This window comes from Salvia hispanica, chromosome 4, assembly GCF_029641045.1.
Source record: "Salvia hispanica isolate PSC_SH4W2 chromosome 4, Shi_PSC_v1, whole genome shotgun sequence".
Taxonomy (NCBI): Eukaryota; Viridiplantae; Streptophyta; class Magnoliopsida; order Lamiales; family Lamiaceae; genus Salvia; species Salvia hispanica.
The window spans coordinates 57,429,171-57,444,632 of record NC_142695.1 but is presented as its reverse complement, the minus strand read 5'-3'; the positions used below and the strand labels follow the sequence as shown (position 1 = coordinate 57,444,632).

The following is a 15,462-nucleotide window of genomic DNA, read 5'->3' as shown; positions in this document are numbered from 1 at the left end:
GCTCTGAGGTGGTTCCAGTGACCTAATCCGGTGTGAAGGAGCGGTGTGGTGAAGGTATCGACGGTGTGAGGGTAGACTCCAGTTGATTCATCGTTGCTCCCTTGGATTCGGTTTCTAGTAGAATAGATCTGGGCTATGTGGCGGGTTCTGAGCCATATTTTTTATCTGTTCTGTTTGGTTCCTCTCTTTGTGTTAGTTTCTTGTTTTTGATCCGAAAGGATCTTGTGTGAAGTTTCTAACATGTTTTCTTGAGTGTGCAGGATACTAGCTAAGAAGATGAACCAGCTAGGGTTTCGGTTGAGAGATCTGTAATAGTTAGGGTTCTAATTCTTGTATCTCTTGTACACTTACACTCTTGTAATAGTGTATATCAGCCGCATGGGTGAGAGTTTGGCTGAGCTCTCTTGTATAAGAACAAAGAGGTCTTGGTAATTAGTGAATCTGGAATGGTCTGATCCCTAACGAGGTAAAATGATCCAAGCATAAACTCGTGAGGAGTATATATCAATATATGGCATCATCCATCTACATGGTTTCTATATACTCCCTTTGTCCAAAAAAATAGAATAATTTGTGTATAACATGAGTTTTAATGTAAAATTGGTAAAGTAAAAGAGAAAGAGAAAAAGTAAGAGAGAAGTAATGTTAGTGGAATGATGTGTAGGGTTATTATTTGTTGAAAACTTTCCATAACTGAGTATGCTCTATTTTTTGTGGACGACCAAAAATGGTAATTGTGCTCTATTTTTTGTGGACACATGGAGTATATATAAATGACTCTATAATAAAAGATCGAGCTAGAATGTGAAAAATAAAATTATGAGACTAGTAATTACATTGTAAGTATTTAAAAATAAGAAAGAATAATACTCCCTCCGTCCCACAAAGATTGTCCCATTTTTCCATTTCCGTCCGTCCCACAAAGTTTGTCCCATTTTACTTTTACCATTTTTGGTAGTGGACCCTACATTCCACTAACTCATTCTTCCTCACATTTTATTATAAAACTAATACTTTAAAAGTAGGACCCACATCCCACCAACTTTTTCAACTCACTTTTCATTATATTTCTTAAAACCGTGCCGGGTCAAAGTGAGACAATCTTTGTGGGACGGAGGGAGTACTATAATATGCTCTTCTGTCCCATGGCTCATTTTTTTTTAGGATGTCCCCGTTAAAATGACACTTGTAATTTGTTCTCTTTTTACTGAACACACAAAATAACGCAGCATAAATAAATACTTCAGGATAAAGGGAATACAATTTAACGGACACGGTTTCGACATAAGTGAGACTAATAAAAGTCATATTTGGTTGCTGGAGACGGTTGCGACATAAGTTTGTTATTATAGTTGTAATAATATGATTTTGTTTGCTGCTTTAATTCATAGTATAATTCTTCCAATCATATTTGCTTGACAATTTTCGCATGAAACAAGTTATACTCCCTCAGTTCCACAATAAGAGTCTAGTTTTGCCATTTTGGTCCGTCACACAATAAGAGTCATATTTCACTCTTATCATAAATGGTACGTAGGTTCTACATTCCACCAACTTATTCCACTTACATTTTGTTATAAAATTAATATATAAGTAAGACTAATATTCCACTAAATTATTCAATCCACTTTCTTTATATTGCTTAAAATTCGTGTCATAACTAAATAAGACTCCTATTCCGGGACGGCTGGAGTGACTGGAATCTTTACCGTGGGTAAGAATAAAAAGAGTTAGTAACTACTTACGAAAAGAGTTAGCAACTTTATTTTGAAGTCATTTTGATCAAGTAGTTGTCAATTTTTGATCGATCTCACAATATTTGAAAATTAATATTAATTATGATGTTTTTTATGCAATTATTTCACATATGTATAAAATGATCTTGTGTCCTTTCATTCACGGACAAGACAATTGATAAAAAAATAAAATTTCGTAATTTTACAACACAATTGATTGACATGCATATTTCGAAATGTTGTTTACTTATTTATGTAGAAAATATTAGAAACTCTATATTAGACCTAGATTTAGCACTATAATTATGCTCCATCCCATACCATAAAAGAAGTCTCACTTTTCTTTTAAGTTTATCCTTAAAAAAGATCGATATCCCATTTTTAAAAAAGGTTCTCTCTCAAATCAATATAAATACTATTTTTATCACTCCACTTAATGTACAAAACAATATTTTCTAAAATCATGTATCATTATCCTACAAAAGATGTCACATTTTTAGAAAAAGTTCTCTCTCACATCAATGTAAATACTATTTTTATCTCTCCACTTAATGCACAAAACAACATTTTTTAAAATCTTGTGTCATTATCCAACTGTGATGTCTATTACTATGAGAGACAGATGGAGTACTATTTACGTTAGAATATAGTGCATATGTAGAGCAATTTCCTCATATGCAAACAAAGTAACTGAAAAAACACAAAACATTCATTTATAGACGAAAACAAATTACACGCCAAAATATAGTTTACAAATACAATTAAAAAAAACAGAAGCAAGGTGAAAGCACATTGACACATTTAAAAAAAAACAAACTGATAGGAAAAAACAACAAAATTACATTAACTTCGAAAGATCACTGGTCATGAGGTTTGATCAGCATGATTGAACGCCGATATTGCTTGTAGCGTCAACTATCACCGCTGAAAAAATGTGGATGTTATGAATCCAAATATCAAATCATGATTGTAATATTTTATATGTAAAAGTTCAAATAACTTTTACTATGTTATTTGAAAAAGTTAACCAAACATTCTATTTATAAAGCAAAAGAAATCTAGTTGAGATTACCTGCATGCAATTCAGCTTCGTCTCGATTTGGATACAAACACGGCAATCCTAATACAGAACCAATCTCCAACGGCATCCAACAAATTGAAGAATGCAATTCGCCATGAGTTCTTCAGTATGAATGAGCCAACAACTCCCCAAAATCCAAAGATAAAACCAAAAGCCATTGATATGGCAACTTCTTGCATAAATGAGAAGATGCTTCCGTAGTTCTCATTCATGTTTTCCCTCATATTAGTGGTGGATGGCCTCAAGCTATCTTCGGGGCACATTGGTAGAGGGTCGCCGCATAGTACATCATTCCCAGCATATGACGATGCATTGAAGCTCTGAAGTTGAGTACCCATTGGAATTTTTCCAGATAAATTGTTGCTCGACAAATCAAGAACACCAAGAGTATATATTTTTGCCAAACTTAAAGGTATCTTTCCCGAGAGTTGGTTATGAGATAGATCAAGAGAATCTAGTATCTCCATTTTACTAATATCTGGAATTATATATCCTGTTAAACTATTTCTTGATAGATTCAAGGAATTTAAATACCTCATATTGGAAAATGATATGGGAATGTTCCCTATCAATCTATTGCTCGAAAAATCAATAAGTTTGAGAAGCCCAAGATTTCTCCTGTATTCTGATTCCGTACCTTTCCATTGAAATGTTGAATATTCAAACTCCCACTTTTCATAGTTGCCGTGCGGTGTTCCAAAAGTAATTAAATTTTCATACGCGATATTACTGGCCAAGACAGTGAAATTGTTGAAGCAATCTGGTATTATCGAAAACAGGCTATTTATCGACAAATCTAGAACATGAATATTAGTGAGATTGCATATCTCAATAGGAATCGTGCCATTCAACTTATTTCCACGAAGGTTCAGTAATTCCATTTCATACAGCTGGCCAATCCAACGGGGGATCTCTCCCGTTAACTTGTTTCCTTCAACATCAATAAATTTCAATTTTTCGCAATGTCTCAAATTGTAAGGCAATGGACCAGAAAAATTATTACCATGCATTTGAAGTACACTGAGGTTACGTAGAGCGCCAAGAGAGTCGGGAATTACACCTGAGAAACTGTTGTTAGCTAGATTGAGGTATCGCAAGTGCGGCATTTTGTCCCAGCAATTGGGAACCTCTCCTGGAAACTGGTTATTTGATAGGTCAAAGTATTCAAGATAACAGCGGGGAGTTTTGCAAATAGATGAAATTGAAGAAGAAAACATATTTCTTCGCAACTGAATAAAGTAAGCATCGGTAGGAAATAATGGTATAGGGCCTGAGAATTGATTGTAACTAAGATCCATATACCAAATGGAGGTGGATGAGAGATTCGGAACCGTACCACTTATTTGATTGTAGGAGAGAGATAATTCCTCTAGTAGAGGAGACATGTTTCCCAACCACTCCGGGGCTTCATCTGTTATATTTGCACCATCTAGATTAAGGTACACCAAACTCCTCTGAGATTGGAGCCATTTTGGAAAATATGGGCCCACATTGCACCTGGCTAAATGTATATTATCCAACTGAAAAGGAGGAGTCCAATTCAAGGAAATATCCAAGATCAATGAATTGAATGATAGATCTAGTGACTTTAGCATATCAAGCTTGGAGAAGTGGGATTCAGAGACTAAACCTTTCAAAGAATTACGAGAAAGGTATAGAACTTGAAGGTTGGAGAGTTGGCCAATGCTTAGAGGAACTAAACCATTCAAAGAATTATGAGAAAGATCTAGAACTTGAAGCATGGAGAGTTGACTAATGTATAGAGGAATGGAACCTGTAAAGTTATTTCCCCTAAGATTTAGTTTTCTCAATGAAGGAAATCCTCTCAGGTCTGGCATCGTTCCATTGAATTGATTATAACACAAGACCAGTTTTTCGAGTGATTCGAACATAGAACCAAGTATCGAAGGAAACATGGAATTCAAAGAGTTGTGTGAGAGATCAAGTGAGCGTAGTTGGGTAAGGTTCCCTAACTGAGTAGGAACAATCCCAGAAAAGTTAGAAAACTTAAGAGACAAGTGTTGTAATTGTTTCATGGAACCAATGAATTCCGGGATAGGAATGCCTCCAAAATAATTCCGACTGAGGTCCAAATGATTTAAATGATGCAACTCGAGCAATGAAGAACGAATCTCACCTTGCAATTGACAACCATCACATTTGATGGTGATGACATGGCCAGTGGTGTTGCTGCACTCAACACCATGCCATTTGCAGCATTCGTCACTTTGCCACGACAAGAGAATACCATGCTTATCGATGAGGCCATTCTTGAAGCTTAGAAGAGCTTCTCTCTCACTCTCTATGCATCCCACTTTTGTATAGTCTCCTGAAACAAACACGAACAATAACAACAAATTTGAGTGCTATTCTTTTTTTTAGAAATCATGATCTCTTTACTGATGCATGGAAATGAAATTATTTGTGGGATACTCCATTGTATCAACTCCATCAGTTTAAATAGGAAAACATAAAATTGATACTTTAATTTTTGGAAATAATGCATCATTAGACAGCGTAGATTTGGGTTCGAAGTCAATTAAAAAAAAAGGTGTATCGTAAAGCGAAGGATGACTAAACAATAAATAGTGATAATTATATGCATGGATAAAAACAAAACGTAACGTAAGAATTGCGTTCAAAATCAATGAAAAGGGACTAAATTAATAATCATTAAAAATATACGGTAGTGTATGTAGGTGTAATACCCGCACCCTTACTTTTCTTTTTCCACGCCTTTTTAATATCGAACTAAGGATGTGAAGTTCCCCGTTCATGAAGAGTTAATGAAACTCGAGCTTTTGTTGTGAAATTTTTTTAAAAACTTTTAGTTGCAAGTAAAAGCTAAGTATTCAAGTGAACTAAGAATTTGAAATTTACATTGTAGAATATCATGAATTTTCGAATAACATTCCTTATACAATAAAAGACCAACTAACCAACAAACACTTCAAAATATAGAACAAGACTTTTGGTTAGTGAACAACAATTAATAAGATAAGTTACATGGATCAAGTCCCCAAAGAAAAAGAAAGAGACATGGAAAGAAAAATGTATATAAAAATGTAGAGCACTTCTCGGCCTTGTTTCTCCAGGCCCAAGTTAGGGCCCGTTTCGGGCAGCCCGTCGGCCATTCGGTGAATCCGAGCTACTCGAGGTGCAGTTGGGTGGAAGCTAAGTTTTCCTCTCACCTACATTATGTAAACAAGCTTTAATGTACATGGGACAAGGATGATTAATAGAACACTTAGGGAGGGATATGAAACAAACCCTTCTTTATCCTTGAAGACCAAGAACTTGCCAAAAAGGGGGGGGGGGGGGATTCCAGCCTGCACACCCTTCATAATGCAGCCTTAGCACAACATCCCCTGCCTCTCTGCAAATCAAACAACCCCATTTAATAACTAGTACTAGGTACCCATAAAAAAATACAAGTTTTGCAGCCATGAAGGAGAGACAAAGAGATCACTAAAGGTGAGATATTCTGCAGCATAACAACAAGTGATACAACAGCCTCATTAAGGCTTACAAGTACACAATCAGCCTATAAAAATCCTCCCCACACCACATTCGAACTCCCTCCCACACTCCTCAAAATAATCAGCAAAGTTTAGAGAGAGTAGAAAGCTTGGTGCCTGAGGAGCTGATCTCAAGCAGCAGCAAGGGCAGCCTCCTTTCTTTCACTACATCAAGAGGTAAACACCTCAACACCCCAACACCTCATCTTGCATCATGTTTAGATCAATCACCACATAGTATAAGAACTTAGGAGCACAAGTATAACCACATTAAGTTCAGCTTCACACAAGTAGAAAGCCCCATAATCATGAGATCAACTCTCCTAGCAGAATACATAGAGTAGTTCCGGACTAGTGAAACTTCAATCATAGAAACAACAAGCTTAACAACATAATCCACCATCTAGTTTTTCCAAATAGCAAGGCATTTCCTCACAAATCGCCAAACTCAGTAAATAAAACCAAGGCAGAATCCTACTGCGCTAATAACTAGGAGGAATGAGGGAACTTATCTCGTTAGCACGAATCTGCCGGACCTTCGGCGAGGGCTCTACGGCAGCCTGGAGTCGACAATAACACCCACACCTCAAAACCTTCACTAAGGCCACAGCCTGTACAAACCTACATGGTGGAATTTTTTCAAAAAAAACTTGTAAATCTGGAACCTAAAATTTTAAGAAAAACAAAACGAGGATGAGAAGTTAAATTCATCACCTCATCCGTCGGCCGGCGGCGCGAGGCGTGGAGCGGAGCAAAGCCGCCGCCTGTGCATGCACAGTAGCGGCGGCAGAGCAGTGCAGAGAAGGGGCGGCGGCATTTCCTCTCCTCCTCCGACGGCGCCGAGCAGCAGCACGAAACGACGGCGCATCGAGCTCCGCCGCGCCTTGGATGCAGGCGGCGGAAGTAGCTGGGGGAAGAGGCAAGGAAGATGACGCCACCACGGCGGCGGTTCCTGGCGAAGGCGGCGGGGAGCGCTTGCCAGTCGAGATGAGATGGCGGAGCTGCCGGCACGAGCCGCCGGGTTTCACCACCGATTTAGGGTTTGTGATTAGGGAATTTTTGTTCTAAGAATGGTTTGAGACCGAGGGCTCGTGGACGGGGAGGCTATCGGGACCTCCGGCGACGCGAGGGAGGCGCCGACCGGAGCTCCTAGCGGCGGGCGACGGGGAGGCGCCGCCACACCTCTTCCGCTTAGGGTTTCGACCGAGAGAGTGAAGTAGAGAGAGAGAGAAGTGTTGATGGATTATAGTTTAAGATTTTGGGCCTCATATTATTTTTTGAGATGGCTTAGTAGTGTGAATTGTTTTGTTTGGGCCATTAAATAGATTTAAGAAGGAATATATTTAAATCATGGGCTTTTCTATGTTACGGATTTAATAATTTATAGTCCGTAAATTAATTCCACGAGAATAAGTCTAATTTTTTCCAGAATATAGTATAAGTGCTTTAATGATTGAAATTTAAGAAAAATACGATGCGCTAACGGTGAATAGACCTCGAGCTTAGTTTAGTGTGCTTAAATAAATAGCATGGGAGGTAACACCCTCTAATTAAGTGAATAATTCTTCTAGCTTAATTAAATCTACTGATTTAATTAATACTCAAGGAAATCTAGAACTTTTCTAGAGAATTTAGAGGAAGGATAAAATGATCACACACTTAGGATGCATCCACGTTTAAGCTTAATTAATTTATCAAAGTCTGATTAAAGATTATGTCTTTTACTAAAGGGGCGTCTACGAACGTCGTCTAAGGCCAAGTTAAGGAAATTACGGAAGGAGCTTTAAGCTTTTGAGGTGGGCATTTCTTTAAAAATATGAACTTGCCTTTTTATGATGATGAGAAAATGTTGCTACTTAAGTTTTGTCATGCCACTTTATGTTTTATAGATTACCTATCTGCTTGGCTATGCCAATAATGAAATCGAATTCGGGTCCCAGTAGGGAAGAAAAGCATACTCGGACTAGTGTACACCTATGGGGGATCGTGTGCTAGCTTTTAAGTTGGCCGGTCCAGTGACCGTCGTGGAATGTGGCCACATTCCCGGTTCACGTATGTTACAGATATGGTATCTATGTTATGTGATTGCGCAATCAACTTTATGGAATGAAAAGGATTTTAGTGACACGGGCCTTTCAAGTTAAAACCCCGTGTTCACTCAACGGGCTGACAAAACTCTTTATGAAAATTAGATTTTGGCAATGTGCCCACTGAGTATATCAAATACTCAGCCCTGCATGTTTCTTTTCTAATGTGCAGGTTGAACGTGGACGGGCAGACGACGGTGTTGGGAGTAAAATTTTAAATAAGTCTTTAGGTAGCCCAGAGTAGTGTGTCCTCATACATGCTACCCTGTCTTGGACAATTCCGCTGTAGTAAGGTTTCTTTTTTCGTAATAAGAATTCATGATCCCATGAAGCACTCTGATGTTTTGTTGACCTATTTCACCTTCGTCTATGAGACTATTATCCTAGATTCATCTTATAAATCATGTTTACACTATCCCTTTGATTCTGAAATATTATTTAAAGTGAGTATAGAGGCGGTCACTCCTATATAGGAAGTTGTGGTTGTGACAGTAGGGGTGTGATCAATTGCTAACTCATCCATTAATTGCTAACTACAACTAAGTTAAGACCATTGGATTTTCAAAGATCTAAGTGGTCTACAAATTGTCATGTGTAATTTTTTTTTATTATAATTTAAATTTAAAAAGATAAGAAGAATTAACAAATTTAGAGTTTTGGTCAAACAGTCAATATAGTGCATGAAAAATATCAATATGATGCATTTAGTATGTCACCACAATTCTGAATTGACATTTTATACTTTATGACATGTATTGGTAGATATATTGATATTAGACTGCTTCGAAAAAAATACGAAAATTCTAGATTTTTTCTTCAAATTTTGACATTGAATCATATGTATGTAGGATCTTGTTGGAATCCTTATAAAATATCTTTAATTTGATATATGTTGAGTGAAAAAATATTTTAAATTGGGATAATTATATGCATTTAAAGTTTTGAGATATTTTTTAAAAGTTAGTTATAACTACTTTGTTGTTAATTGACATAAATATCCTAATTTATATTTTTGATCCACTGTATTATATTCGAAATTGAATAATCATGACCATTGATTTAAAGATCTAAAATCTATCATTTAGTTGTAGTTAGCAATTTAAAGGTGAGTTAGCAATATAACGCAACCCCATTGTATATGTAATTATACAAAGATATTTCTCATCAATTTAATTAATGGCGAATTGGACGTACACGCATGCATGAAGTTTGTACTAATAAAAATTCAATAGTCCAAATATATTACCACGTGAATACGTGATGTGTCTAACCAATCGTAATTGCATAAATCACTTTCATAGTCCTTTTTTTTTCTCTCTTTATGCAATTGGAGTCAAGAACCCAATTGGAAAAAGTGATCACCAAATTAATTAAAGTCATGTTTTTTGTATACAACACATGCATATCTGTTAATTCACATTACAAATTCTCACTTTCACACTAAGAAATGACAAAACGCGTGGAATTGGAAAACTTTTTATAGCATTTCAAATACTATTTACTTATAAAAATATTAAGGTACAAGCACAGTCTATCACGTTAAGTCTTGGTCTCATTCAAATTACTAAATGACGATTGAAATTGCAATAATTACAAAAAGTACTAAATGAAGATTGAAATTATTATTCAATAATTACAAAATACGACAAAAAAACATGTGTGGCCGAATCATATACTCTCTCCGTTTCGCCATAGTTGAGTCATTTTACCATTTCGGAAAGTTTCTTCATAGTTGAGTCATTTCCATATTTGGTAACTTTTTTCTCTTTCTTACTTTACTCTCTCTTACTTTATTCTCTCTACTTTATTCACTTTATACTTTATTCTCTCTACCTTTTTCTCTTTCTTACTTTTTTATCTATTTATTTAACATACCCAATATTCATTTCTAAAACTCCGTACCCAAAAGTTCCGCCTCAACTATGGCGAAACGGATGGAGTATTCAATAGACAAATACTACAAAAAGTCAAGATGAGCTTGTCGGTCGTAAGAATTGAGTCCAAAATCAAATAAAAATTATAACTATCAAAAAAAAGTTTGTGTTAATTGAAGAAGAAATTAAAATAGGAGTAATAAACTAGTACTCCGTTCCATAGTAGTAGAGTCATTTTGTCATTTTGGTACGTTCCATAATAGTTGAGTCATTTCATTTTTTGGTAAAAGTCAACACATTTCTTCCCACCCACTTTACTCTCTCTTACTTTATTCTCTCTACATCTCTCTACCTTTTTCATTTCCTACTTTAACTTTTTCACCTAACACACCTTTTTCTTCGTGCTGAAAAGAAATGCCTCCACTACTATAGAACAGAGGGAGTATCAAATAGAATCATGTGTTATGTATTTTCTTCACTCTTTCTTTTTTGTGTTAATGAAAATTGTAGTAGTACATGATTTTTCCACCAATGAATTGAAGAATCTACTAATACGTTGGCGAGAGATATCTTAAAGTTTTTTTAATCTGTGATATGAAGAATATTCTAATACCCCCAAATTCCCAATTAAAAAGTTTGAACTTTGTTTAAATAATTGTCGAATATATATATTTTGAAATATAATTCAATTTTAGAATAAGTAGTAGGAAATTTGAAAATCATATAAACATTTTTTTCTAATCTTTATACCCACGTGGTTCACAATATGGATCTTTAAGTACTGGATTTCGTGGCTAATTCATTATATTAGGTAATAATCTTGAAAACTTAGAATATTTTTTAAACCATTTTTATTGTCACTAAATTTGTGGCCGCTTGGTTAACAATGACAGAACAATATAGAACACATTCTATTCACACTACAAAATATATTAAGCCCAGTTCAATTTTATCTTGAAAGCCCATTTCTACTTTAGAGGCCCATATTAAGCCCAGTTCAGTTTAAACAGTTTCTTTCTATCATTGAAGGCTTTGTTTTATAATTATCAATTTGAGAAACATGTTATTTTTCAAAACTAAACATTTTTTTTTCGCTTGGCCTAGATTCACAATTTAGATAATTTTGCCACAGAGATTTTCAAATTCAAAAGCATAATAAGCAACTCCAAATGCAGAAGAATCTCACACTTTTCACATTTGCGCTTTGGTTTTTGTAATCAATGTTAGTCCTTTCTTGTGATTTTAATTCTATGACCCTCACATTTGATTATTGATTTCTTATTTTGGCTTAGTCTACTTCCTTTATATGATTATTGGGGAAGTTTAAATGCACCATGTTTTGGTAGAAGTTAATTTATTATTTATTGCTCATATTGCTGCATAAGAAATTTAAATATTTTCTCATTTTCCAGCTCAAATTCATTTCAATAGAGTGAGGTCTTGAGAAAAAGATTTAAATTTTCAACTCTTTAAATTACTATGTTCTTGCATTTGCTTTTAGAAAACTCAGATTGAGATCTCGAGGGGCAAATGTTGTATCGTTTTATACATGTGACACTTGAGAAAATTGAAACGATGTGTTTTATATTTTAGTTTCAAATCTTATGCGACTGATGAAAATTTAACTAAATTTTATGATTTTTATATATAATACTTGAATTTTTAAAAAACTATAGATTAACCCTCGCTTTTGATATATTCTATGCATCAAATGAATTCTCAATGCAAAGAGTGTCTTCATTCTTCGCCTCTTTGAGCTCACCATGGGGAATCGAATTTGGAGTTGTGGCCTAAGAATTGGCATGCATATATTATTGTATTTTTATTTGTAGAAAATATCAAAAACTCTATATTAGACCTAGAATAAAAAGTATGATTATTACAGATAATATAGTGCACATACATGGCATTTCCTCCAGTGCAAAAAAAGTGAGTATAAAAACATAAACATTCATTTCTAGAAGAAACAAATACACACCAAACATAGAGTTTACAAATGAAAGCAAGAAACTAAAACAAAGTAAAAGTACATTGACACACTTCACAAAAAAAAGGTGAAAAAGAAAATCCAAATTACATCAACTTGGAAATGTCACCAGCCATTACCATGAGTTCGACCTTGATTGAACGTTAAACCGCGTAGCTTCACTCCTGAAAAACTTGGGGATGTTATAAATCCATAAAATTAAATCTTGAATGTAATATTCTAAGAACATTAAAAATTTGAGTAAATGTTATGTTATTTGCAAGAATTACCTAAGTAGGTATTTAAGGGCATGAAAATATAGTTGATATTACCAGGAATAAGTGCTCAACTTCGTCTCAAGCGACATCATACAACTTGAAGAATGCAATTCTCCATGATTTCTTCAATATGAATGAACCAATGACTCCCGAAAATCCAAAGATAAAACCAAAAGGCATTGATATACCAACTTCTTCCATGAATGAAAACATGCTGACGTCATTCTCATTCATGTATTCCACCGGAATTGTGGTGGATGGCTTGCTATCTCCGGAGCACTTTGGAAGAGGGTCGCCACATAGTCCATCATTCTCTGCATAAGCCGATGGATTGAAGCTCTGCAATTGAGTGCCAGTTGGAATTTTCCCGGACAAATTGTTGTTCGACAAATCAAGCACACCAAGAGTGTGTATTTGTGCCAGACTTGTAGGTATCTCGCCAGAGAGTTGGTTGTGAGATAGATCAAGAGAGTCTAGCATCTCCATTTTACCAATATCTGAAATTATATCCCCTGTCAAACTATTTCTTGATAGATTCAAGGAATTTAATCCGCTCATATTGGAAAATGATCTGGGAATGTTACCCGTCAGTCTATTTCTTGAAAAATCAATGAGTTTGAGAAGCCTGAGATTTTTTCTATATTCTGATTCCGTACCTTTCCACTGAAATGATGCATACTCAAACTCCCATTGTGGATACTCACCAAAACCTGTTCTAGCCATCAGGAAGTGAACATTGGTGACTTTCGTACTGGCCAAGAAAGTGAGATTATTGAAGCAATCTGGTATTATCGAAGATAAGTTGTTTATCGACAAATCAATAACTTGAATATAAGTAAGATTGCATATCTGAGGAGGAATACTGCCATGCAATTTATTTCCACGAAGGTTTAGAAATTCCATTCTATACATCTGCCCAATCCAAGTGGGGATCTCTCCGGTTAACTTGTTCCCTCCAAAATCAAGTAAACTCATTTCTTGGAAAAGTCTCAAACTATCAGGCAATTCACCAGATAAATTATTACCATGCATTTGTAGTGCACGGAGGTTAGGTAAAGAGCCAAATGAGTCGGGAATTTCGCCCGAAAAACTGTTGTTTGCTAGATTGAGGTACATCATGGTGGGCATTTTCTCCCAGCAATTGGGAACCTCTCCAGCCAACTGATTATTTGAGAGGTCAAAGAATTCAAGATCAGAATGGGGAGTGTTGCAGAGAGATGAAATTGAAGCAGATAACTTATTTCCACTCAAGTTTATTGCAAAGAGATCATGGGGAAATAATGGTATAGGACCTGAGAATTGATTGTAACTAAGATCCGTATACCAAATGGAAGTGTTTGAAAGATTCGGAATTGTACCACTTAAATGATTGCGGGATAGAAATAAGCCTTTTAACAGAGGAAATGTACTCCACAACCACCTTGGGGCTTCATATGTTATATTGGCATCATTGAGATTAAGGTATGTCAAATTCCTCTGAGTTTGGAGCCATTTTGGAAAATATGAGCCCACATTGCACCCGCCTAAAGATATATAACTCAGCTGGAAAGGAGGCCTCCAATTGGGGGCAATATCCAAGATCAATGAATTGAAGGATATATCTAGTACCTCTAACTTGTGAAGCTTGGAAAAGTGGAATTTAGACACTATACCTTCCAAAGAATTATGAGAAAGATAGAGACGTTGAAGGTTGGATAGTTGGCCAATGCTTAGAGGAACTAAACCATCCAAATCATTATTAGAAAGATCTAGATATTGAAGCATGGATAGTTGGCCAATATTCAGAGGAATAGAACCTGTAAAGTTATTTCCCCCAAGATTCAGATATGTCAATGAAGGAAATCCTCTCACACGTGGCACCAATCCACTGACTTGATTATTAGACAAGTCCAGTAATTCTAGTGATTCAAATAGAGAACCAAGTGTAAAAGGAGCTATGGAACTCAAAGTGTTTTGTGAGAGATCAAGTGAGCGTAGATTAGTAAGGTTCCCTAAACAAGTAGGTATAATCCCAGAAAAATTAGAATTGGAAAGACACAAGGTTTGTAACTGTTTCATGGAACCAATGAATTCTGGTATTGGAATACCTCCAAAATCATTCTCACGAAGGTCAAGCGAGAGTAGATTGGTAAGATTACCTAACTGAGGAGGAATAGTCCCGGAAAAGTTAGAAAAGCAAAGAGACAAGTTTTGTAATTGATTCATGAAACCAATGAATTCTGGGATTGGAGTGCCTCCAAAATCATTCTCTTGAAGGTCAAGTGAGCGTAGGTTGGTAAGGTTCCCTAACTGAGGAGGAATACTCCCATGTAAGTTACAACTCCCAAGAGACAAGTATTCTAATTGTTTCATGGAACCAATGAATTTTGGGATTGGAATGCCTCCAAAATTATTCGAACTGAGATCAAGACGAGTTAAATGATGCAACTCAAGCAATGAAGAACGAACCTCGCCTTGCAATCCACAATGATCACATTTGAGGGTGATGACATGGCCAGTGGTGTTGCTGCACTCAACACCGTGCCATTCGCAGCATTCGTCACTTTGCCATGATGAAAGAATACCATCTTCATCGATGAGGCCATTCTTGAAGCTTAAAAGAGCTTCTCTCTCCCTCTCCATGCATCTCAATTTTGCATTTCCTGAAACAAACACACATGAAAGAACAACAAGAAGAAATTTGATAGCTATTCTATTATCAGAAATCATACTGTATTTATTTATGTTTGGAAGTGACTGACTATGGGAGGAGTAACGGTTTAAATAGGCAAAATACCTAAAATGAATTCCAATTAGACGACTTAGAAGTCAACTTGAAAGACAAAATTAGAAAATGAATAGTGATTAAGTTATATTAACATAGAAAATAATACGTGGTTTTAAATGCCGAAAGACTTTTCAAACATATAATTAAACAGAATT

At 35.7% G+C, this 15,462-nt stretch overlaps 1 protein-coding gene and 1 long non-coding RNA gene across 5 annotated transcripts; both read right to left on the bottom strand.

Moving 5' to 3' along the window:
• Window positions 1-5,674: 5,674 nt before the first annotated feature.
• LOC125197548 (uncharacterized) lies at window positions 5,675-7,602 on the bottom strand. 2 transcript variants are annotated; one of them, XR_016137784.1, is made up of 4 exons: window positions 7,050-7,602; window positions 6,844-6,956; window positions 6,088-6,189; window positions 5,675-6,008 (listed from the first exon to the last, which is right to left on the bottom strand). It is a non-coding gene; the product is annotated as an uncharacterized LOC125197548 (long non-coding RNA). The 2 variants fall into 2 exon arrangements; XR_007172095.2 differs by having other exon boundaries at window positions 6,088-6,956; window positions 7,050-7,592.
• A 4,624-nt stretch (window positions 7,603-12,226) lies between these two features.
• Window positions 12,227-14,971, bottom strand: LOC125197081 (receptor-like protein EIX1). 3 transcript variants are annotated; one of them, XM_089056033.1, is made up of 3 exons: window positions 13,125-14,971; window positions 12,553-13,037; window positions 12,227-12,447 (listed from the first exon to the last, which is right to left on the bottom strand). In XM_089056033.1, the coding sequence occupies exons 1-2, from the start codon at window positions 14,890-14,892 to the stop codon at window positions 12,619-12,621; spliced, it is 2,187 nt and encodes a 728-aa protein (XP_088912159.1). In that variant the 5' UTR covers window positions 14,893-14,971; the 3' UTR covers window positions 12,227-12,447; window positions 12,553-12,618. The 3 variants fall into 3 exon arrangements, with proteins under 3 accessions (XP_088912159.1, XP_088912158.1, XP_047951738.2); XM_089056032.1 differs by having other exon boundaries at window positions 12,553-14,971; XM_048095781.2 differs by having other exon boundaries at window positions 12,595-14,971.
• Between the last annotated feature and the right edge of the window lie 491 nt (window positions 14,972-15,462).